The sequence below is a fragment of the Equus quagga genome, chromosome 2 (genome assembly GCF_021613505.1).
Source record: "Equus quagga isolate Etosha38 chromosome 2, UCLA_HA_Equagga_1.0, whole genome shotgun sequence".
NCBI lineage: Eukaryota > Metazoa > Chordata > Mammalia > Perissodactyla > Equidae > Equus > Equus quagga.
Window position 1 is genome coordinate 158,395,101 of NC_060268.1, and position 25,175 is coordinate 158,420,275.

At 55.5% G+C, this 25,175-nt stretch overlaps 1 protein-coding gene across 5 annotated transcripts in view; it reads right to left on the minus strand.

Annotated features, from left to right (window-relative positions):
* The window catches only part of SH3PXD2A (SH3 and PX domains 2A), a 244,551-nt gene that overhangs the window by 17,378 nt on the left and 201,998 nt on the right, over positions 1–25,175 (minus strand). For all 5 annotated transcript variants that reach the window (XM_046652134.1, XM_046652133.1, XM_046652135.1 and 2 more), the window contains 4 exons: positions 14,683–14,796; positions 10,011–10,094; positions 4,820–4,937; positions 877–1,214 (listed from right to left, as the gene is read on the minus strand). In XM_046652134.1, coding sequence (XP_046508090.1) covers positions 877–1,214; positions 4,820–4,937; positions 10,011–10,094; positions 14,683–14,796 — 654 coding nt within the window. The remainder of the gene's footprint in view (positions 1–876; positions 1,215–4,819; positions 4,938–10,010; positions 10,095–14,682; positions 14,797–25,175) is intronic.

Here is a 25,175-nt window from a genome sequence, read left to right on the forward strand (position 1 = left end):
GTCCTCTAAAATGATGCGCGCATTTCAAAATGTACGGACACAGAGGCGTTTGTCAGGAGAAGGGGTAGATAGCTCTATCAGATTTTGAAGGTTAGGAGCAGGGACCATGTCTATTTTTTGCTCACTACCAAATCCTTAGAAGCTAGCACAATTCCAGACAAGAGGAGGTGCCCAAAAAACATCTCCCAACTGACTGCCAAAAGGATTCAGCGACATGAGCTAACTTAACCAAGATCAGAACTAAAGAACAGCTTTGCTCCAGATTTTAAGGATGGCTGGACACAAACGGAAGCTGGTCTCTCAAGATACAGAACAGTTGAACCCTCAGCCAAAAGCACTGTGGAGCCAGGGAGACCTGGAGGCCAAATTGCCGGGGTTCTCCTGTAAGAATGAAGGAGATTCCTGAAGAATGTCCTTTAAAACTGTGCTTGTAGAGAGAGTAAAACCACACGTTCCAAGTCTTTTAGGCTTCCAGGAACTAGAGAGGAAGGCGATAGGGCAGGAGGGTTAAGGCCCAGAAGGAGGTCCTCTATTGGCTGTCACTCCATAAAGCAGCCTTGCATAGAGGGCCCGCATTTCACAGCCCAGGGACTTCACCTATCTGCAAGGTACCGTTCCTGGCTCTCCACCCAAGAAGGAGGGAATGCTACCAGCTTATATACTCGGGTAACTTATCTTAGGTGGAGGAATGGCCTTGCCCACTCTTGTGATTAGCATGAGACAAGCTGATAGAGTGAGGCTGGGGTCAGGTGTCAGTCACTACCTCAGGAAGAAAATGGCGGGGGTTCCTGCGCACCCCTCTGGCTTTCTTTGCACCCCACGCCCACTCTATAAAGAGCTCTGCAGTGAGGACCCACGGGTCAGTGAGGCTCTTACTGATCTGGGCCCTCTGAGGAGCAATCCTGGCCACAGCTGGGGAGCCCTGGGCCAGCTTGGAGACGGTCCTCTCAGGCACTCCCAGGGCGCTGCCATTGGAGGCGTTGCAGAGGATGGGCAGGCTGATCTCCTTCTTGGTGATGGGGGCCTCAGGGCCCTCGCCTTCGGCTGGTGGAGTCTCCTTGTCCCCCGATGTCTTCTTGTTCAGCAGGTTGCTTATCTCCATGATGTTTCCAATGATTTCCACTGGGCCTGCCAGATTCTTCTTTCGCGCTGGCAGGTCATCCTTGGCTTTCTTCAGGTAAGATGCTGGCGCCCAGCCCTCTTTGCCCAGGTATCTGTGGGGAGGAGTGGAACATAGCATCATTACAGCGCTGACGCCTGACCTCACGCCCCACTCCCGGACCCCAGGCTCCATCTGGCCTTTCCCAGCTGAGCCTTTGCTACCATGTTGTGCAAGACATTTGGCAATCCCACTACTCTGGAGAGAACTGGAACAGAGGGCAGCTGGAAGAGGCACCTCGAACACCACTTCTTCCTCTCTATCTCCTCATTCTTTGCCTGATCCCTCTTAGTGGGCGCTCTCATTCTCTGCAAAGTCAGCCAAACGTGGGACCTTGAGATTAGAAGATTCCTCAAATTTTGGGTTGCCCAAAAAATGGACTTTGCAATAGCCTGCTACTTCACAATCAGTAGAGAGCAATTCTAGAGATACGAAATGAGGTGTATCGCATTAACTGCCCTATTGGAAAGAGAAGTATTCTTAGAGAGGCCAAGAGATAGCAGAGGGAGAATCAGGAAACTCGAGTTCTGCTCTATGGTACCTTGGACGAGTCCCTACCTTGGAGCTCAATCTTTCCTCTTCTGCGAAATACAGGGGGAAAGTAGCTATGAAAATGTATCCAGAAAGATAGACACATTGAGACTGACCAAGAAGGTCTCTATAAAGAAGAGCGAGTGCCGGGGAAATTATCGACACTACTGCAGGGCTGGCAGGTGGGTCACATTCACAGAACAAACCCACAGAGACCGGCACTACAGATAACATTTCAAATGAGTGGGGTAAGGATGGATTATTACAGGAGCGATTTGGAGACAACTAATTATCCAGTTAGGAAAAACAAGTGAGACCCTGGTCTCATGTTGTACAGCAAAATAACAAATGCAAGTTGTGAACATTTGCCTCATCTTGGGGGTGGAGAAAACCCTTCTAGATGGGACTCCAAAAGCTGGACCAGAAATGAAAAGACTAAAGCATGTGACTGGATAAAATGAAAACCTTTGGTATGGCAAAATGAAACAAAATGAAACAAAACAAAATGAAAACAAACCCCAAACCCCATAAACAAGAGCAGAAAGCAAATGACAGGGCTGACTTAATTTTAGGTGATTTGATGACTTCTGAAAACAAGCTTTTCCCCCTTTTCCCCCATGATGTCGAGCTTCTACCCAAACCAACTGGGAGCTTACTTCCTGGTCCAGCAGTTGCTGGCCAATGCCCCTGAGTCTGGGTTGCAATGTCCCTGTCTGCTCCCTGGGACACATCTGGCTCCTTGGAATGGCTCCTCCACCCCAGATGTCTCACAATTTCCCGTCCCTAGCCTCCCCAATCTGACCTTGATCTTGGGCGCTCATTAGGTGGGAATAAAAGGAATGCGAAAGCTGACGTTTCTATCTATGTGTCTGAGTTTTGCCGGAAAGCTCAGGTAGGAGGTGGCTTCTTCCATTCACGTCACAGGAAGGTGCAGGCAGGCTCACCCCAGCTCACCTGACTGGCCCCTGTTTAGGGCTTAGAAGGCAGGCATCAGTGAACAAATGGATGAAGTCAGGGAGCTGGCAGACAAGCACAGAATTTCAGGGGTAGATGGAAGCAACTAGTAAAGATGCCTAATCTCACATATGAGCCAACAACCAATGCTCAGAAAGCAGAGCAAGTAGCAGAGGGTCACACAGCTAGCTGTTGGCAGCATCTGGCCCAGAACCTGGTGCTCTTGCATCTTGGAGAAAAGAGGAAGATGAATCTGCTGGCTGTTGCAGACGTTTTTTGATGAGAACATGGTGGAGAGATGGGGCACAGGGTCTCGCAGGAGTGACGGTCAGGCCTACTCACTGCCTGAGTGCTCCTATTTCAAACCCTGTCGTGTTCCTTCAGCGTTACATGGATAAAATTAGACTCCAGGCGGAGAGATGCAAGGGAATCAGGAGTGGCTGTGTGTGTCTGGGTCCAACTCTGCTCACATCTGCTTTCCAGCTCTGGAACATGGAATGACTCCAGAGGGAAGCAAACTGGAAAAGGAGGGATGGAGAGAGAGGGAGGGAGGTGTGTGTGCGTGTTGGGGGGGGTGGTGGTGGAGAAGAAAGACAGGAAATGAGGATCAACACACAGCCTGGAATGTTGGGAAATGGCATATTTAAGGGGTGTCTGGCAGCCTTCTTAAGGTGGAAGCTTTTCAGCAGGGTTTTCTCAGTTGAAGCTCCCACTGGCTAAAGGGCCAGGCCACAGGGACAAGAGTTGACTAGAGGCAGCAGCTCAGAATGACTTTATTGGTCATTTTAGAAAATTAAAAAAAAAAAAAATCCAGCAGCTTTGTAGATAACCTCCAGGCAAGCAACTTAGGTTCCCAGCCTGCCAGAATGTTCGCTGGCCTTTCCATGCCAGATGTGTGATGGCCGGATTTTTAGGTTGGCTCTCCTTTCCATTGCTTAGAAAACAGGAAAGGCTTTGGGTAACACATCCCTGCCCCATCTAACAGGACAGAAAGGGACACCTCAGCCCTCCTGACTGATAATGTACAGGGCAGAAGGCAGCTATGTGGTGTCAAGTCACACTAAGGTTCAGTCCCATGAGGCCAGTGCCCTTCATCCTACTCGTCAGCATAGACCAATCTTAACACCATCGCGGTCTGCCGAGGTCTAAGCAACTGTCTCATGAGTGCCTGCGTCACCTCGGTCAATCCTGCCCCTGCTGTGGGAGACAGCTCAGAACACACATCCTGCCCACAGTGGCTCTGGGGTTCCCAGGTGTGGCGGGCTGGCCAGGCAGTCCCCAGAGCCCACAGATATGGGACTATCTCTGGAGGCTGCCTTATGAGCAGGAGAGAGAAACTGGGCAAAATCATTACAGCTGAGCGGGCTCCAAAGACATCAAAGCATCTCCTGCGAGCAAGGCTCCCTAAGGGTGGCCGCCAGCCTCGGAGCCCCAAGCAGAGGAGACTGGAAGGGCCGGATCTGGTAGGGGAGAGACGAGTGAAGCCCACGGGGTTTAGTTTGCTTCCAGGAGCATCAGGAAAGCTCCCTAGTTCCCTACTCACACTCCCAAATGGGTTTCTTAGCTGAGGAGTGTGATCAGGCCCTGGGAGAGCAAGGCACAGGAGATGCAAGAGGCCTCTGAACTAGGCCTGGGCTCAGGCCTCACTTCTGCCTCAGCTCTTGCAACCACGTGAGCCAGCCCTGAGGAGTGGAACAGCCCGGGACAAAGCCGGCATCTGGGGCCCCGAGTGCTGGGCCGTGGGCAGCAGGGGCTGCCTGCTGGGACCTCAGCAAGGCCTGTGGACGCCAGCGCTCCAGGCAGCCTGAGCTGCAAAGCACGCCAGGCAGTCAAGGCCGGACGCAGAAAACCAAATTCAGATGTGCTGGACCCTCTTGGCAGATGCAAGGGAAGGGATTGCACCACTGCCTGCAAGCTGAGCCTGGGCCCCTGTGCCCCGCTGGCTGCAGCTCAGACTCTGCTTTACATGTCCCGGGAGAGACTCTGCAAGAGGAGCACTCTCTGTTCATGCCGTTCAGCTGTACAGACTTGGAGCGGCCAAGCCCGGGCCACGGGCGCAAAGCTGATGTCAGTATCTACCCGCCGGCTGGTGCCCACAGCCACTCTGCTGCCCAGGACTGGGCCTGAGGGCTAGGGTGGCAGAGAGACATCTCGCTCCTCTGTGGGGGCTCCTACCTGATGTACCACCAGCCCTCCAAATTCTTCCGGATCACCTCCACAGTGACACCCTTCTCGAAGCCAATCTCATCCTTGCTTTGGCTGGTGTAAGGCTGCACAGTGACATACTTCTCCTCTGTGGGTGGTGGGCAAAGCAAGAAAGCACAATTACTTTGCGGGTCTTCCTCCTTGTCTCCTCCTTCCTTGGCCTAACCTGGCCTAGCTGGTTGCCAAGGTGCACTGGGTCAGCCTCTGGGCTTTTTCAGCAAAGGGAACAGAAGGGTCCAAACCTCACTCCCAGTGTGTGCCAAAGCCAGCCAGGGCCCCAGGTGGTCTAGCAAAGCCCCAGGCAACGTAAAGGCTCTCCCAGCCTCCCAGCCCAACAACGACAGCCAGGCTGCCGGGGCCTGGAGTCCTCAGCGTCCCAGAAGCTCCCAGGGATGAGGGCAGGGTTGGGAGGAACCTGCCCTTTCGGAGTCCTGTGCCAGGAAGTCTGAGACCAACCTTGGGTGTCCCCTGAATACCCTGAGGGCCCGTGGCATGCCCTCTCCTTCCCTGAAGGTGCCACCCTTCCATCTCTGTTGCAGACTTGCTCTCTGGGCCCTTCTCCCACCTCAACTCCTTAAATCTTTCCTGTCTGACCTTCCAATGGCTCCAGGGGCACTTCCTCAGGGAAGCCTTCCCTGACCACTAATCTGATCACCTGATCATGAAACTTCCCCAAGAGGGTTCCAAGGAACACACGTCCCATGGGAGTGGTTCTATGTGTCTTGTTAAGATAAGGGTCCTGTGGCCAAATGAGCAGTGGCAGCGCTAAGTGCAGCACACCAGGCAGGACCTCACGGGGCACTGAGTGGGACAGTGTGCTGAGCTGACCAGGCGGTGTGGCAGACCCTGCTGGGGAGTGGCCTGCTCTGCTCTCACAGGTGTGACTGCGGGCTTTGTTCAGGGTCTCCCCAGGCAATGGGAAAGAGGTGCCCTGTGGGAGCTCAGGAAAAGCTTGAGGGGAGCCATTGGGAGGCTGAACAACACGCGTCTTCCCTGGTTCCCTCAGCCCCTCTCCCGGCAGAGGGTCCTGCTGCCTCCACAGGGGTCCTTGCTCAGGCTTCCAGAGAGGTGCTGCTTTGTCTGCTAGGGTCCAGCTCTGCCTGCCCCCAGGAAGCCACTGACATCTAGACCCATAGCTGGCCAGCCACAGACACCCTGACACCGGGTGGAGTGCCTCCCCAGAGGACCGCTCGGGCCTCAAGAAGGAGAATGCTCCCTCACCCTCACCCTCTGGGAGAACGAAGAGCAGACAGACAGGGAAGAACTGGCCATCTGGCCACGCCCTTTGGGAGGGTCACCCTGAACCTACACTGTCCTCTCCAGCCTGGGTGTTCCCTGAGGCTGAGACAGTGTCTGGCACACAGCAGGGGCTCCAGAGGGACTACGGAGCACGATGGGGAGAAGGGGGAACTGAGCAGCGACACCAAGCAGGAGACGTTCTGGGAGCTCAAAAGAGCATGACGCTGGCACAGAACATGGGTCTCTAAGACGCCTGCGCACCCCTTGCCACCGACTCCCAGCTGTGACCACCACTCCCTGGACTCCTCAGCTAGACGCTGACGGGCAGCCTGAGCCTCTGGCAGCAATGGGGGAGGAGGGCAGCCGCCACCCCCACCCCCTGCAGGAGGGCCATCTGTTCATTCTGCCCAGGATTATCAGGGTCCTGTTTGCAGCCCTGTGCTGGGCCGAGATAGCAGCTCCCTTTGGGACGAACGCAGCTGCCCTGCCAGGCCCCAGGGATGGGCTGCGGGCGGAATCTGAAAGGCTGCCAATAGGCAAACGGTGAGTGACGAGCCTCCACGATTCTTCAGCATGCTCTTCTCAACGGCAGACCTTTCCCAGGTGAAGGCCTTTCTCGGCGTCAACCAGCTCCTGGAAGCTTTGAGAGTCCAATCCGGTCACGCTGGAGAGAGCTGCCAAGAGCGCCTGAGAACCCTATTCAGCCAGATTCTGACTCGGACCTTTGAGCAGCTCAGGGTTCTGCAGTCCAGCCTGCTCTTGGGCCTGCTCCACTTTCCAGTGGGGCACGGCAAATCCTGGCCTGGGCAGCGGCTAGAGGAGCAGCGCCAGGCCCTGGGGACCTGGAGTTCTGAGGTTAGGGTGAGGCGAGGCCTGGGCTCCACATTTTGCCTTTGTTCAGCTGGGCTATTTTTAAAAGCCTGTGGTTCGAGCAGGAAGCCATCATTAAAGTTTTCCTAGGCAAAGTTGCTTTGGCAGGGAAAAAATTACAGTCCTTCTCTTGGGAAGATCCGAGGAGCCCAGCCCTGCTGTATGGCAGAGAGTAGGGTCTAAACCATGTGCACCCCAAGCACCAGCCTCCGCAGCCCCCCGTGTATTGAGGATGGAGCCCCGTGGGCCATGTCAGCGTTCCACATTCCCCTGACCCTCTTGGGGTAGGCAGAATCAAGGATATCAGTTTTACTGGGTAAAGCTGAGCTGCTCCTGCAAAAGGCCCTAGTCGTGGTGGCCCTGGGGCTGATGTGAACACAGAAGTCTGGGAGTTTGTGCTCCCAGTAAGAGAGCTGGCTGGCTCAGAGGCTTGGTCCGCCCTGTCACTGTGCATATTCCAGGTGATGAGAATTCAGAGCTCTGGTCCCACGCAGGGCAACTCTTCCAATTGGTCTGTTTAGGGGCTCAGTTCTCTGCCACGGTTGGCTCAGATGGAAGAGGTGTGGAGTGCCTTCATGTGGACACGTGCCACAGGGGTCTCAGGCCCCCAACTCACAGGTTTCCCTGAGGAGGCAGCAGAGCCAGCCCTTCCAATGGACTGGGGCCACAAACCCCACCTGGAGGGGGGCTGTGAGTTCCGGGGGGCACCTCAGGGATTCTGGGAAGCACTGAGGCTGTGGTCACTCTGATGTACCATCAAAGGATGGTGGCAACCCTGCCCCAGGGAGGGCTGGCCAGGCCGCCCACAGGCTGGGTGGGTGGGTGGCTGGGGGGAGGTGGACAGGCCTGTTTTGGTTTTGGAGGCAGGGGCTGAAAAGCCCTACAGTTCCAAACCACAGACGCCTCCTCTTTCCAAACGCTTTCCCCGCCGTCAGCAGTCTCCCCGGCTCCCCTCCCGGCCCCCACAACTTACCCAACCCCACTGCAAGGGGCCTTCTGATTCCAAGGCCTGGTTGGCTGAGGGAATGGGGAGTGGAGGCCCTGGGGAGGCACAGCTTTTCTCTTGTCTGGTTATATATGATCCACTGCCTGCTTCCCCCACCGTCAGCTCCGCTGTTTGTAGCAACGTTTTTCCCAGCCAACTCTCTGCAAGCTTTTCTTGGCTGCCTGATTTAACTGAGGGCTAAGACTGGGAAATAATGTTTAGGTCTCTTATTTAAGAGAGAGAGAGAAGTTGTGGGCATGTGTCTGCATATGTAGGGGTGACGAGAGAATGAGGCATTTAGCTGGGTATTTGTGTCTATATATATCACTGTATGTTTGTAATTGTGAATACAGCACCTATGTACATGTGGCACAAGGGGTTATGTAGATGAAACTATATATGAAGCTCTGTGTGTACTTGTGGTGTTGCTGCAGAGCTGTACCTATGAAGTGGCCATGAGCAGTTAGCCGTGTGGGCAACGTATTTGTGACTGCGTAAATCATGTATATGTGGAACGGTCCACGTGTGGTTGCATAAGTGTAATTACATATGCGTATCTGTGAGTGGTTGTGTGCACAGGACCGTGGATGTGCAGTTGTGTGGGGGTTGGATGGGAGAGTGTACTGCAGCCATGCCTGTGGCCAACAGGCTGTGCATGGGTGGTAGTGGTTCCCTGGCTGCATGTGTCTGGGTGGTTGTGGAGGCAGTTGTATTTGGGGCTGAATGTGTGATGGTGTTTGGAGCAGATGCTGGAGGGGACGGGGGAAGGTCAAGCCTTTCTCCCTGCTGTTTTCCCAGGCCAGCATCCCAGTCTCCTTCACCGCCAAGGCCGGGGGTTGTGTCCCAGCCTGGCCCCCCAGCAAGGCTGTCCCACTCCTCCTAGCTCTAGGGTGCCTTTGCTTTACATTCAGCCTGTTCTTGCTCTATCCACAACTCAGCCCCCTGCCCTACACCAGACCCCATGGTCCAACCCACACCCCACCCTCAGGACAAGCTGGGCTCCTCACGGCCAGCACTCTGAGCCTGATGCCGGGCTAGCCACAGAGGCCACCCCAGAGTCCAGGCTTCCTGCTGCCCAGGGCTTGGGGGTAGATACCAAAATATGGTCTTACAGTCATTCAGGAACAAGCTTTGGGAGAGGGGGTACAAGTCACAGGGCATCCCTGCCATTCTAGAGAGGCCAGTGCTTACTGCCACCTCCCAGCTGTGCCATCACTGCCCAGAACACACACGATGTGCTCTTCTCGAGGCAGGAGAAACTAGCCACTCACTGGCCTCGGGGCTCTGTGGATGTTCAGGGGTTTGTTCAGAGGCCGGCCCCTTCTCTCCCTCCCTCCCCAGCTCCTGGACACTGGAAAGGCCCTGCGCCTGCATATGTCTTGGTTCCTGATCAGCCTACGTGGCAGGCCTGGGGCCTCCCTGGAATCCTCTTGATCGGGCCCCTCCTGAAGTCCCCATGGCTAGTGCTGGAGACATTGGAAGCTCCTGACTGGACCCGATCCCTCCATCAGAGCTTGCGGGGGCTGTGCCCTGGGGCCAGGCCAGGGCTGGCTTTGGCTCCCTTCTAGTTTCCTGGGAGCTAGCTGAAGGAGGAGGGCTGTGGGCTACTCCTCCTTCCTACTCTGTCCCTAAGTAATTGCTACAACAGCTTTGGCTGAGGGAGCACCTTCCCAGAGGAAGGAGGTAATGAAGGGCGGGGGGGAGTGGACGGCCCCTGCAGAGTCATAGACACACTCAGTTCTCATCGCAGCTTGCAAGGCAAACGTGGCCTCTTTTAGAGCCCCCACAATCATGTCCTAAGTCCCATGAACCCCACCCCCAGGATGCTGTCAGGAGCCAGAGCCGCCCCCAGTGTCATCCTAATTCCCAAACAGCCCCCACGCCCGCCTTCCTCCCCCCAGCCTCCCAGCTGCAGTAAGTAAGAGAAAGGTCTGGCCAGTGAATCTGGGTGAAGAGGCCACTGGGCAGAGCAGAGTAGAGCCCGGAAAGGAGGAGAGGCGTTAGTGAGAGAGAGAGAGAGAGAGAGGTGGCAGCTGCGGGTGAGGACAAGCTGGCTCCCACAGTCACCTCGGCTGTGCTGCCTGTTGACCATCCCGCCCAGGGTCCACCGGCGATCCAGGCGCCGCAGATGGGCCTTGCGTCTCTTGGACACTGGTGCGGGAGATGGCGATGGAACACGCGGGCGACAGGAACCGGCAGAGAGAATGGAGATGAGGATGAGACGGGTTGGGATGGGGCGGGGAAGGGATGGAGGGAGGGAAGGTTCACACGCCCAGGTCATCAGCTCCTGGTCGGAGCCCTCCCGGCACACCCCTGCTGGATGGGGACAGATGTGACAAGTGACAACGCTGGCATGTGGGGGACAACTCAACCAAAGCCAAACCCCGGGGGTTACACCCCTGAACCTGGGAGGGGCTACGAATTTACAATCCCAGCACCTGAGAGGTGGAGACAGGCCTTGGCTCCAGCCTGGTGCAAGGACGGCCCTCCGCTGCAGCCCCAGGGAGAGCTCATGCTCCCGCCATGGCTCTGCCGGTTCCCGCAAGGGCCTGGGGCCCCAGCGCACGGCCCTTACGTCCATCTGCTCTCCACTCACCCACTCACCAAGTCTCACTTGGGAACCAGCCACCGTCTGCCAGTACCACGTGTGGAAGAATAAATGTGGCCAGGAGAGCCTTGGGGCCCCTTCCTCACAGAGATTATAGCTCTTACAGCTCTGGGTTTGTTTATGTCTCTGCTTTCTCGGTCATTCCCACTGGAGTGAGGCTGTTGAGACAAAGACGTTGAGTCTCCGCATCCCCAGGGCCCAGCAAAGGTGGCCCCGCGCCTTGGCTTTTCACTTCTCCACATGCCATCCATTGGAGTTCTGACGACAGAGGACCTGCCTCCTGGCTGCTCACTGCTTCAGACCTTTTGTTTAGACCACCCTCTCTGGGGCAGCATCCGCACTGGTCCTCGGGTGGCAGTGGCCCAGCTCCAGATGCCCCCTGCCTTCCTATGGGACACCCAGCTGGAAAGGACACCACACCATGGCTCCAGCATGCCAACCGGCCCCCAACTCCTGGCCCTGCAGAAGGAGGGTGCCAGGCCAGGTCTGGGGTTGGTGGAGGCCAGCAGTTAGAGTAAAACTGTCCAGACACCCCTGGGCCAAAGCCCAGCAAGCCCTCCTGGGAAGAATTCACTTTCCCGGAAGGAGAGCGCCCTGGGCGACCTCCTGCTCCTAAGCAAGAGGTGTGGACCAAAGGTTAGGAGGTGTGCATTCGGTCCAGGCTACGCTGCCAGGTTACTGTGTCACCCCGGGCAGGCTGTTGTCCCTCTCTGGTCTCTGTTTCCTCATCTGTCATGGGGGTCGACACCACCTGACAGGGACTGACTGGGCTCTGTGGAAATAAACCAGGCCTGGAGGTGAGGCCAGACTGGGAGGAACTCTGACAGCAGGGCTCCGAGCGGGTGTGTGTGACTTCTCTAGAGGAGCTTCAGCTGATGCCCAGGCCAGGGGTCACCTTAACCGTAGTCATGTTTACCTGGTCTAAACCATTTACAAGGACCATCTCACTGGAGCCTCACCAAAGCTCTGTGTGGTTGGCACTGTCCCCATTTTAGAAATGGGAAACAGGCACAGGTCATGAAGGAACCCTCTGAGTCAGACACCTGAGAGCCTAGACAACATGTGGATCCAGACAGGCTGGCCCCAGAGCCTGGACTCTAGGCCCTGCAATGCTGTTCTTCCCCTGGGATCCTGTGCCCCTTAGCCTGCCAACAGTGGAGAAGGCACAGATGGGGGCCAGTGCCAGGGCTATCCCACCAGGAGGAAGGCAGGTCATCGCCGGTAGCTGGGGGTCACAGGGACACAGGTAGGAACCCAGGTTCTGGTCTTGGCTCTGCCAAACTGACCTGGGGCCCTGTGGAGGTGCTACCTCTCCAGGCCTCCATATCCTCACCTCTGGGAGGCGATGCATCTGGTGGTTCACTAAAGCACCTTGCCAGCATCAGGCTTGGATCCTCCTCCACATCAGTGCGCGAGAGGGTCTGCACCTCCACTAAAGCCCTCCTAGCCCCTACTGCTAACATTTCCTTTTTTTTTTTTTGAGGAAGATTAGCCCTGAGCTAACATCTGCTGCCAATCCTCCTCTTTTTGCTAAGGAAGGCTGGCCCTGAGCTAACATCCGTGCCCATCTTCCTCCACTTTATATGTGGGACGCCCACCACAGCATGGCTTGCCAAGTGGTGCCATGTCTGCACCCGGGATCCAAACTGGCGAACCCCGGGCCGCCAAAGCAGAACGTGTGAACTTAACCGCTGTGCCCCTGGGCCGGCCCCTAACATTTCTGAGTTCTATGCAACACACCTGGCTCTAGGAGAAACATGAACATATGCCAGAATGTCTGATGATAGAAATAAACCAAAATAGCCATTGTCTCTTTCCTTCCAAAGCAATGAACCATGAGCTGTTACAGAAGCTTTGAGGGGATGAAGGCTTGCAATTCTGTCTACAGGGCTCAGGGGACCTATGATGGGATGGCAACAGGCCTGGGGTAGAGATGGCCAGAGAGGGGACCAGGGTAGGCTTATCTCTTAGGCACATGGCTGCGGGGGCAGAGAAACTGGTGGACATCCCACAGCAGCGGAGCCTTGGGATGGGGTGCTGAGCCCTGAGTCCTTCAGTAGAGTTGGCGGGGATGCCCAAGATGTGATGATGGAATTCACAGCTGCCCAAAGGTTGCCAGGGGTAGTGGCATACAGGTCCTATCAGAAGCATGCAGAGGAAGCTATTTTAAGGAGGGTTACCCTGCGTGCACATGTGTGTGCACACACATCTCTGAATGCAGAACCTGCACTGGCTGCCTGATTCTTACTCCATCAAGGTCAAAATTCTCTACAACCCACTACTGCTTGTTCTGTGCAAAGCACCTGCTCCCTCTTCCAACCAGGCTTACATCTGTGTCCACACACCTCTCAGGCTCTCTCCCGCCCACTCAGTGTCCTGGTCCTCCCATCATCAACCCAACATCTCCACTGTGACATTCCTGACATAGCCTTTTCAGGCAGGGCTCTGACTCCACATACACACTCTTCTAGCACTGCTTACAAGCAAAATGCTTCATGGAGAGGCATGCAGCACAGTGGTGATGACCGTGGGGCAAAGGAGGCCAACCAGGGCTCAAGGCTGACGAAGACAGCTTACATAGCTAACATCTCGAAGCCTCACTTCCTGCATCAGAAAAATGGGGGTCGAAACAGTGCCCTCCCAGGGTAGAGGCGAGGGCATTTAAAGCACTAGGCCAGGTACCTGGGACTGAGCGAGACAGCACCCTCTAGGGAATGTTATTTCTGAGAGGCCTTGGGATGCCCCGCAGAATGTGGAGCTGGGTAGGAGCTGAGGCCTGGCGACTGTAGACAGACTAGACCAGACCCAGCTCAGAGGTCAAGACCCTCCGGCGCTGCAGAGGTGCAAGGGACCCAGAGGTGAGATGGGGTGCAGGCTCAACCCCAGGCTCAGGGAGCAGCCAGGAAGGACTGGGCACCCAGCCTGAACGTACAGGCCCTTCCTGACGGGGACTAGTCCCTGGAAACCTGTCACAAGGTGGATGTGCACTGCAGGGACTGCAGCTCTGCTCAAGGGACCAAAATAAAGCCTTTACACGAGAGGAAGGGTGGGGCTCCAACTGCCTGCTGAGTAACCAACATTTAGAGGAAGGATGAATAAGGAGCTGGCACTCGGCGGGCTGCGTATTTTGGCCTGGGCAGTGGGGAATGGGGTGGGGGGGCAGGCCTGGAGGTGGCCTGAGCCCTGGGTGGCAGGCCTCCATCCCCCTGGCTCCCAGACGTGCCCATTTGGATGGTCACCACTGACCGTTAGGGCAAGCGTTCCTGCTGCCAGGACTCAGGAGGATTGGAAGGCATTAGGAACAGGGGGCCAGGAACTAGTGGTGGCTCACACTCACTGGCTTGGGCAGCCTACTCCGGGGAATACCTGAGTCCACAGACAGGCTGTCCAGGCCAGCGCTGGCCTGGGGAGGTAGAGGAGGCAGGCTCTCTGAAATGCAACCAGAAAGATCCAGAAAACCCTCACCAGGCCAGAGCTAATCAGAGAGGCTGATGGTGCAGGGGCCAGAGCCACCCTTTGGTTCCTGCGACACTGAGAAATGACTCACAGACTTGCCCTCTGAGTCTGCACCCTCGGCCAGGCTAACAGACACCCAGAGCAGAGGCCTCTGAGCACCATAACACACACACAGCAGAAGCTGTATGCACACTGCCCCTTGGGGTCATCCCTGCACAGGGAGCATAGTGTGGGACGGGGATCTCTGTGGGGGACCCCACAGGAACCCAGGGCTTCTACAGGGAGAGGGAGCTTTGGGGGTCTAGTCCTAAGACTGTTCTTCCCAGTCTCTGCCCATAACTTGCCAAAGCCTGAGATCCACATCCCAAGGGAATTTCCCCTCTAATTTTAGCCCCACGTCAGGGCCAGCAGGGACAGGCCTGGGCTGGGAGGTGAGCTTGTGGGTCAGCCTCAGTGAGACAGGATCCTGGGGAAAGGGACTGGCACACAGCCCCTTCTGATGGTTCTGATGGTTTTAGGGAGAGGAGTGGGAAAGCTGCCTCCAGGAGGACTCGGATTCACTCCTGGGGCCAGGGATGGGGTGGGCACCAATCCCCGAGGGCCCCAGTGGCAGTCAGCTCCCTGCGCCTGCTCCATTACCCACCCCCCTCCTACCCCGAATGTGCAGGCCCTTACCTTCCCCCGTCTTGGAGGTGTTGATGTCTGAGTCGTCCCGAGTACCATTTTGGGCCTCCAGGTAGGTGGCAGGGACCCAGCCCTGCTCCTCAGAAGTGCTCACAAACCACCAGCCTGTGGAGGGGACAAGAGAGAACAGGGCCATGAGAGCCCAGCAGGATGGCAGAGGCAGGCTGGGGCCCAGAGGAGGGAAGGAGCAGCGCAGAGGGCACAGTGCCAGACAGCCTGCCGCCTGGCAAATGCCTGGTCCACATCCAGCCTCGCTAAGGAAGACGAGACCAACACGCTCTCTGAGCAGAGGCCCAATGGACTGCGGCCCACACTTCACAAATGTTTGACGAAAAAATTAAAAAATGAAATTGAAACAATATGTCCAATGTGTGAAAGTCACCTTGCAGGAAAGGCCAGGGGAGCTCTGGCCAGACAGAGACCCTTGCCAGTCTTTCAGTGGACCATTAGGACCGCTGGTTTGGCCTGGAGTTCGGCTGCTTTCTCTGCTTTCAAAGGCATCCGGGCATCAGTGCCTCACAGATGCCTTCCAGTGGTCGCTGTTCCCCTTTCCCATCCGGGTCAGTGGTAATTTTACATCGGTGCTACTTGCAGCTGCCCTTTAAGTGTGCTGACATTTTTAAGTGGGTACTGCACGCTCAAGTGACACTTGAAAGTCACGGCCAAATAATAAAGGCTCATTCATTTTCTTTTCTTTGTTCGTTGGTTCATTCATTCATCATTCAAACAAACACTGACCGAGCAAAGTACTCTGAGAGCCCGGGTCTTGGGACTCTGCTGAACTGCCTTCAGTTCCTTCTAGAACATACTCTTTACAGGATCCTGTCTTTGTCCCCATCCCTTCCTGATCCTTCTCTGCCTCCCAAAGCAATCTGGGACCGATTCTCTCTTCTGTCCATGACAGAGCTCATGAATTCCAAATCTGCACTGTTCCCTGTCAAGGGACCGTGGAGCTTCTGCCTGGGCATCACTGAGGCTCCAGCACTCTTCGCAGCAGCGAGTGGCTGCCTGAAGAAGGGGCGTGCTGGGGGGCCTCGCAGGTACTCCCAGCTGGGCTTAGCACCCGGAGGTGGAGGAGGCAGCCTGAGGGCTGCTATGATGACAACAGAGAGAGACAGAGGAAAACAGTCTCACCACTGCACGGACCTCAGAACCCAGGGTCATCTCCTAGGTCTTCAACTAGGTCCTCGCTGCCCTGTGTGACAGTCCTGGGATAGCAAATAGCCTGTGATTTAGTGTTTTTTTTTTTTTAAAGATTGGTACCTGAGCTAACAACTGTTGCCAATCTTTTTTTTGCTTTTCTGCTTTTTCTCCCCAAACCCACCCCCCCAATACATAGTTGTATATTTTAGTTGTGGGTCCTTCTAGTTGTGGCATGTAGGACGCCGCCTCAGCGTGGCCTGATGAGTTGTGCCATGTCCGCGCCCAGGATGCAAACCGGCGAAACCCTGGGCCGCCGCAGCAGAGCGCGCAAACTTAAGCACTCGGCCCCGGGGCCAGCCCCTGTGATTTAGTCTTGAATGTATCCTGTGCCCCATCCATTCCAGGGAGTTCTACAACTCTGTGCCTGCAGCTCTTCAAAGCCCATGAAACGCCACAACATCTATATGATACCTTCACAATGGATCCATGTCATTATAGGTCTGTCCATACCCAGAGAATGTACAGCACCAAGAGTAAACTCTAATGGAAACTATGAACTCTGGGTGATTAGGAAGTGTTGATGTAGGGTCATCAATAGTGTAACAAATGTACCACTCTGATGGGGGATGTTGATAACGGGGGAGGCTGTGTATATGTGGGGGCAGGGGGTATATGGGAAACCTCTGTACTTTCCACTCAATTTTGCTGTAAACCTAAAAGTGCTCTAAAATAAGAGTCTTAAAAAAAAAGAGGGCCAGCCCCATGCCCGAGCGGTTAAGTTCCCATGCTCCACTTTGGCGGCCCAGGGTTTCATCAGTTCGGATCCTGGGCACGGACATGGCACCGCTCATCAGGCCATGCTGAGGCGGCGTCCCACACAGCACAACCAGAAGGACCTACCACCAGAATACACAACTATGTACTGGGGGTCTTTGGGCAGAAGATGAGGGGGAAAAAAAAAAAAGAAGATTGGCAACAGATGTTAGCTCAGGTGCCAATCTTTCAAAAAAAGGAAAAGAAAAGAAAAAGTCCTGGATGAGAGGTCTGAACTCTCAAGGCCCAGGTCTACTTGGCTCGGAGGCCTGAGCTGAGTCACTGCCCTTCTGGAACCTGGGCTGGATGACTTCCTTCCTGCCCTCTGCCAGATTCAGGTAAATTCCCCTGTCTTTCCCGAGTGGGATGGGCGTGGGCCACCCTCATCACACTCGTAGCCTACATTCTGGGCCTACCAGGCATGGGGCCACTGAGTGGGCAGTGCCACCGTCCTCCCTGAGGCCCAGGCCACAACGATGTGGCTGCTCAAGACGCTGTGGCTGATAGAGGCCCCAAAGAAGCCAGAAGGCATGGTCTTGCAGGAGTCTCTGCCTGGGGTCTCTGTAGTCGTCTCTGTCTTCTCTCCTTCTCTCAGCCGCTGGGGGAGCACTCTCAGGGACCTCAACGGTCTCTGCCAAGAAGCACCAGCACCAGGTATTCTTCCCCAGAACCTAAGCGGAGGCCACGGGACAGGGATTCCCATCTCACAGGGCTTTCTGCCCTCTGGCTCCGCCTCCTTGACCACAGGAGTGCACATGTCTGGCCAGGCATCTTCTGACTGGTCTGTCATCTCCCAGGACACTGTCATGGTTCAGGGTTTTTTTCAGGAATTGACATGGGTGCTTTCTGAATCCTAAATCCCACATAAAACAGGAATCGCAGGGATATGTGGGAAGAGATGGCCCAAGAGTTAAGTCAATAAAGGGGCAGCAAAGTCAAGAGATGGAGAAAGTCAGTCCTGATTAACATCATTTAGAGCTCCAGGTTCCAGATGTGCTAAAGTAAGACCACCCCATTGGACTTCCTAATAACAATGAGCCAAGGACCTTCCTGTGCTGTTTAACTTAGCCATAGCAGTTTCCATCACTAGAACTGCAGAGTCCTCACCAATGCCATCCCTACCCAGGAATCACCATGGTTCATGATTGAAGGTCCATCACCATGAGTCAAATTTGGAGACTAAAACTCCAGTCCACTGGGCATCTGTAACCACAGATCTCAGCAGGTGAGGATGGAGCCCTCCAAATCGCTCTGAGTAAGCAGTCCCTCCCCAAGATAACCTCCAAGAGCCCCAAACAGCAGTCCCCACAATTCCCAACTTGGCGTCACTTTTGGGGGGGGTCTCAAGGCTGAGGCTCTCACATGACTCCCCAGGTCCAGGTCCCAATGGCAAAAGCACACAGGTGTTGCCTAATACATCTCATCTAGACCCTCCCCCAAACTGATCACCCCAGTTCCACCCCTCAAAGCCAAGCCAAGTCCCAGTAGGGAAAGAAGTACCCTGAAGCCCTGGCCTCAAAGGGGAGCCTTTCTTCCCAGAATGTTTCCCCAGGATGGGCCTAGGCTGGGGCCAGGGATCTTACTGTCATCAGACAAAACAGGGATGTGCCTCGAACAGCAGAGCTTGGAAGCACGTGTCTTGTTGAGGGTTTGCCGAGATCCCTCCATGCCCAGTCTCTCCCAGTCTCTTTCTACACCAACATGTACCCACTGCCAACTCCATTCTCTGAAACAACCGTCTTTCTCTCTGTCTCCACTGGGAGAATATTCCCTCCTTTTTCTGTGTTAGCCCATGGCTTCCCAGGAAAGCAGGGAACCTGGTGGTCTCCTGGATGGTTGGGGTCACTGTCTTCTAAGCCTTCTCTCTACTTCTGGAATTTGGGCTCCAAAGTCATCCTCAGCAGAGTTTGAAGGAGGCAAGCCCCTCCAATGGCTCCAGGGGAATTTTCTCTATTGGGCCCATCCAAGCCTGTCTTCTCATCTGGTGTAAAGTGAGTCCACCAGCCTGCTGATCTCTTGCTCTCCTCCTCTCCCCGCCTGGCTACCTTGGGGACCAGCCCTCTGCATGGACCTTTCTCCTCAGCTCCAAGGGCCCCATAAGCCCAGGATTCAGGTCTCTTCTCTGCTGGCAGGATCATCTCTTCTCCCCCTCACTTCACCCTTTGAGAACCCTTCCATGCATATTCTGCTTCCTCCCTTCCCCCAGGAGCCAGGGATGGATCTGGACTGATTTGCCCAGGGAAACTCCTAGGCACAGGGCAGTCCTGCCCTCCTCCTTCTCTGATGCATAGGCCTGGCACTCAGGGGTAGCCGGGCAGAGACTTGCTGAGGAGCCAAATATGTGGCTGAGGTGCCCACTGGGCAGGGTGGCATGATGCTCTGCACCTCACACTGCCTAGGTGCCCCGTGGATGTGCCAGGGCTTCCTCTGAGTCCTTTCCACCTCAAAATCTGCACTGCACCAGAAGCTTCTGCGGAACCTGGGCCACATTATCAACTAACCATGATCATCTCCTCACCTCAGGGCAGCAACTTAGGATCCTTTTCTCCTGCTGCACCCCCAAGACTTGGGGTGAGACCCTCATTATCTTCATGGCTTGGTGGTCCCTGCCAACCTGGACTATTCCTGAACAGGAACACTGGCCTGGACTTCCACTCCAGCCCTGAAATGTGCAGAGTTGGGCTGTGAGGCTTCACGTCTTAGATCCCTCTTGGGTCAGGCCCTGCAGAGAAGAGCTTGCTGCTAGCTTGGCTGTGAGGCACCTCCACTAAGATGGACAGGCTCAAATATCGCCCAGGTGGGTGTGGGTGAACATGGGCAGAGGTGCCCACCCCAGCTCCATGCTGACCTCCCAGGAGCCCTGGCATGAGTCACACAGTTGGGCCTCCAGGGGAGGCTCCCTGGGCCTGTGCCCACCCACGGCTGCTGTCAGGCCTCTCCCAGATGCCAGCAGCTCAGATGTCAATTGCTACAACCAGGGCTCCTGCCCAAAGTCATTGCTGCTCCACGAAGGAGCAATTAGAGCCTGAACCCCTGGGTGGAGCCTCCCGGCCCAGAGGGCTCAGGTGTCAGCCGGCCCCAAGGGGCTCCCAGGCTGACGTCCAATGACCCGGCATCCTCTTTCCTGCAGAGTCTGAGAGTGTGTGGGGTGGATGTGGGGTAGGTGTGGACAAGGCTTATGTATTTCTGAGTACACGGGAGGTGGGTTACATCCATGTACACATCTGTGTGAGGGACGTGCACGTGGAACAAAGGTGTATTGTTTGTCAAGCGTTTATTATACACGATGATTATTATGGCCAGACACTGAGAAGAGGACTCTGCATCAGCCACTAACTTTACATACACTACTTTACTGAATCTTCAACAATCTAGTGAAAAAGTGCTACTTGTCGTCATCATCCCCACTTTACAGATGAGGAGACTGAGGCGGAGGCAGATGACAATTAGAAAGAGGCAGAGCGGGACTTCAGGCCCAGGCAGTCTGGCTCCAGGACCCAGACTGTTCACCACCACAGAAGTGGGTAAGGTACAGACCTGCTGTATGCACAAGGATAGGGGTGACTCCTGAAAATGTGTGTCCCTGAATACTGGTACTTCATGTATGTACTCATGAGCGGGGATGTCCACGTCACTGAGCATGTGCTTTGTGTGTGTATACCATGAGTAGAGAGGCAGGCTGTGTGTACTTGAGTGTCCATGTGTTCGGGTGAGGGTCCTCTGGGGGTAGAGGGCAATAATTAGGGGTCTGGAGTCAGAATGACTCATATTCAGATTCTGGCTTCCTAGTTCCTAGCTGTGTGATCTTGGGCAAGTTACTAAACCTTTCTGAGCCTCAGTGCCACCTCTCTGATACTGGAGTAATTAATGGAGCCTACCACCCAAGGTTGAAGTGAATAAACGAGCTATTAAGTAACGTAGCTCAGGGCCTAGCACAGTGCAGGAGCTCAAAACCTTGAGCTATTAGCAGCGTGGTGGTAGCAGTGTGGATTTCTTCTAGACCGAGAGAGTCAGCACCCCTGAGTGGCTGGGGGTGTCTGTGCCCGAGGAGTGTATAAGGAGGTACTCACTACAGCCTGGTGACCCGACTTGGATGTGTGTGCGCACATGCCCAAGCATTTACTTTTTTCTATAGAGTGTGGTGCTGCCTTCAGGGCTTCCAGAAGAACAGAAGGGGTTCTCCTCTGCAACATGGCTTGCTCCTTCCTCAGCTGACACAATACGTGACAGCAAAGCATGGTGGGAAATGGGGCTGGAGGGGAGATGTCCCTGGGGTTTTCCTCCTTGCCCAACACTTCTCAGAGCCATCTTCAGCCTGGCTCCTGTCCTTCGGCTCACATGGTTCCCCAGGACAGAGGTCCTGCAGCCTCCTCTCTCCTGTCCTACCTCCCAACTGATCCCCAAATCCTAATAGTGTCCAGAGCGTCAAGCTCACAATTCACAGCTGCTTATGCACTCTGAGAATTAGTCTTATTCAGACTATAAGTAGCATGTCTACTTCGTCTCTAGGGCAGAACTGAGCTTGCAGCAAGCAGCCCAGCAGATGAAGAAACTGAGGTACAGAGCCTAAGTGCTGGAGCCAAAGATCTGAGTCTGAATCCCATCTCTGCCACTTCTGTGCTGTGTGGTCTCAGGAAAGTGACTTAACCTTTCTGAGCCTCGGTTTCTTCACCTGTAAAATGGTAAGACTAGCATCTACCTTGCAGGCGAGTGTGAGGGCTGGATGAGATAAAGAACAGTGCAGGGGGCCTGGCACACAGCAGGTGCCCACTGAACAGAAGCTATGAGCTTTACTGAATGAAGGACTAAAGCCTTAGGACATGGGAGGTTAGGTGGCCAGCACTCATGGACGCCAAGGGAGCAGCCCAGGTTACCTCTTGCATTTTTCATGTCCCCAGGAAGACAGGTCCAAACTCCAAGCTGGCCTCTGCTAGTCTTTCTCTTCTGTCCTCCCAGCCTCCATTCTTGGGGAATTCAGTGAGGTTTTAACAAAGGACTTAGCTTTGGACTGCTGAGTGCTTACACCTGTGCCCAGATGGGGGCGACTGTTCGCCAAATGGCTGCCAGACCTGGCCTCTTCCTGAGAAATCAGCCCGTTTCCAGGTGGAAGGGGAGTTGGCTCTTTTTTTGGGGGGTGGGGAGGGAGACACAGAGACCTTGTGCAGCAGGAGATGGTGGGGAACCCCCCAAGGGACCTGGGCCAGCTCTGAGACCCCTTAGCACACCCCTGCACCCCACCTCTACCAATGCCTGCAGCCCATTGCCCCCCCTGGAGTGCCTTTATGCTGAGATGCCCCCCCAGACAGGGAGCAGGAGAGGGGCCACCATGTCCGTTCCTTTGAAGGGGAAACTGCAAACTGCTGGAGAGGAATCCTGACAGAGGAGCCCACACACACTTCGAGGTGCAGGAGAAACCTTCACTCTGGGGTCTCTAGTCCTGGTCTTTGAGGCTAAGTCCCCAGAATGGGGAAGTCGTCTCGGAGAATCCTAAATTGGCCAGCCCCCTGAAAGCTGCCTCACCCTGGCTCTCCTGTGAGGGCCACGTCTCCAGAGCACCAGAAGAAGAAGAAAGTTCAGCCAGGCTGCCTGACAGGCCAGGGCCCAGCCCTCCCCCAGGAGGCCAAGCCCAGGAAGAACAGCAATGTCACCTGTGATGCCAGCCAGCCCTGCTCCGTGGGCCCCAATAACGACCCACTTCACCCCCTTTGCCGAGGGGAGGAGAAAGCAACACCAGGGTGGCCTGGATAGCACCTCCAGCTCTGGGCAGGGAAGGGAGACCCCCAGATCCAAGAGGGAAAAGCTCAGGCCCAAGAGCGAGACCCTCTCTCTTTCCAGGCTGAGCATAATCTTCAGGGAAGCGGCCCGATGGGGCCCACCTGTTTGGCCAATTTCTAAGCCCTCTCAAACTGATTCTTAACTGGGGCTTCTCAACGCTGGCACTGGGGGGGATGGAAGTGGAGATAGAAATTGAGAGTGAGCCACAAACTGAGACAGAAACAGAGTGGGAAAGGGACAGAAAGAGAGGCAGACCAAGAGAGAGAGGCAGAGAGAGTGAGAGAGAGAGAGGCAGAGATGGAAACAGACAGAGAGGGGGATGGGAGGACCTGGGGGAGGGGCCGGGAACCTGTGCCTCTCTGGGAAGTGGCTGAGCCTGGCCAAGTGTGGCAGGAAGTAATGGACACTCCCAGGCCACTGCTGTCCCCAGGGTGACCAGGCCACAATGGCCTCCTTAATGAGAGGATAATGAGATCATTAGGCCCAGAGGAGGCCAGCTGCACACAATTAGGATGTTAATAAAGGTCACAACTCAGCCTAGGATAAAACAATTGGTGGGGGAGGGGGACCCTGCTCCTTCCTCTCCCTCTGAAACGTCCCCATCCTTCTATGTGTCATCCTCCATGAGGCCATCCCTGACTTTCCCCATCCTCTCGGCCCTGCTGGCCCCAGGATTCAGCTGAGAGGCTCCTCCTAGGCTTCTCTTCCAAGACAGAACTTGGTTTGGATCCTGGCTTCATCACATACTAGCTGTGTGACCTGAAGCAGGTCACTGGCCCTCTCTGAGCATCATACCAGGATGATGTGATCTGCCCAGAGGGTTGCCTGGCAACAGGGACATATGGTGAACTCAATAACCAACTATTTACTGAGCACCTGGTACATGCCAGGCCCTGTTCCAGGCGTGAGGACACTGCAGAGAACAACAGTCAGCCGGGACTCAGGCTCTCCTTCCCCATCTTCCCCTGCATGGCACACAGGATGGGCGCGATGCAGTGCAACTGAGCACTGGCGCGGGGAGCAGGAGACGGCGGGGCTTCCACCCACCAGCCCCGGGCGCGCACCCAGAGGACAGGGAGGTGGGGTGAGACTCCAAGTTTGGAGTTTAGAGAACCCAGTAGCCTTTAGGCGACTTCTGGGCCTCGCTTTTTCTTTCCCCTCCGGGTCCTTCACATGTCGGAGCACCACTGTACACCCAGGCCCACGTGAAGGCTTGCGGCTTCCAGAAGGGTGGTGAAGGAGCCAGGAAAAGTAGAAGACACAGTCTCAGGCCTCAAACACCTGCCTCCATTCATGACACATGCCTTGGCTCAGGCTTCGGCCCCTCTGGGAGGGTGATATGTCCATGCATCCTGTGTTCTTTCCTTGGGGCATCTGAAGGAGGCGATGAGGTGAGAATCTGTGAGCAGCAAATGGTGGAGGTGGGGATACTGAGAGGAGGACTGGGGCTGACAGGGGCCTGTCACTAGTGCCGCCCGCCTGGGCACACCACGCCTGGCAAAAGGCTGGGCCCTAAGGGACTGCTTCTGCCCTGGACCCAGCCTGACCCCTTTCCTATAACGTTGGGGCAGATCTGAGGTTTCTATTTGAGAGGGACCAGAGCCACTGAAAATGCGGGCTGCCATGGTCATGCTGTGCCTTTAAGAACAACGAAAGGCGGCCCACCGTCGGCCAGGCCTCCCCTGGTCAGAAGGCTCTGTCAGTGAGCCTCTTGCCAAGACACACTCCAGCTCACAGCACGTGGCCTCCATGGTCCAAAGCAAACAGGAGGAGGGGAGAGGCTCCCTCGGTCTCTCCCGTAGGCACCCCCATAGCCCCTGCCTTCCTGCCTGACCATTCTTCTGGTCCCACCTCTAGGACCCACCCTGTCTGTTGCCCATGACCTCCTCTTCCCCCAGATGGGGCTCTTAGGTCACCAGGGCCCCAGAACCCTCCCTGGGCGCCTGAGGCCTGGATTCCAAGACCATTAGCACAGGCTGCTACGTCACGGTTTGGAAGGCTCCGTGGAGTCTGTGGCAAGAAGACAGCAAGAACTGGGCTGCTGTCACCCCTCCCCCAACCTGGCTCCAGCCTGCCCACCTCACTGGATGGGCCCAGAAGCCCAGTGCTGGGCCTGGGCAGGCTGGGGCCATGAGTGAGGCACCCAGGGGAAGGCCTGGCTGATAAGCATTCTCAGGCAGAGAAGGAGCACGTGATAATTCGCCAGGAGAATAACGGTTTTAAGCAAGGGCTCCAGGGCCCGGTTACTGGGTTTAAGTCGCAGCTCTGCTACTTACTAGCTGCATGAATTTGGGCATTTGCTTCAGTTTCCTGATGTGTAAATTGGACCTACAGTCATGCCTGCATCTCACAGTGTCATAAGGGTTGAGGTCAGTTAATCCACGAACAGCATTCAGAACAGAGTCTGGTTCCTAGCAAGTTGCACCAGATGGCTATTACTAAAGTTTAAGTGCAAACGCCAGGGAATTTTAAAGAAGGAACCAAGACCTCAGTGCCCCTCAGTGAGTGGTGCCGGGGCTGGGCAGGGAGGCAGGTGGGTCTCAGGTGTCTAGAGTCTCAGGGACAGAGAGACTCTTGATGTCACTGTCATTTGGCCTTGATCTTGGAAGGTCTCTACTGAAAACTCTGGGTCTGGTTCTGTGCCTGGCATGGGTGGGGTTCGGGGCAGGGTGAGGTGGAGAATCCAAGATGGCACAAGGCCCCTCCAGGAACTGCAGAGCAGAGGGCCCTGTGTCACAGACAGCCCTGTGCCA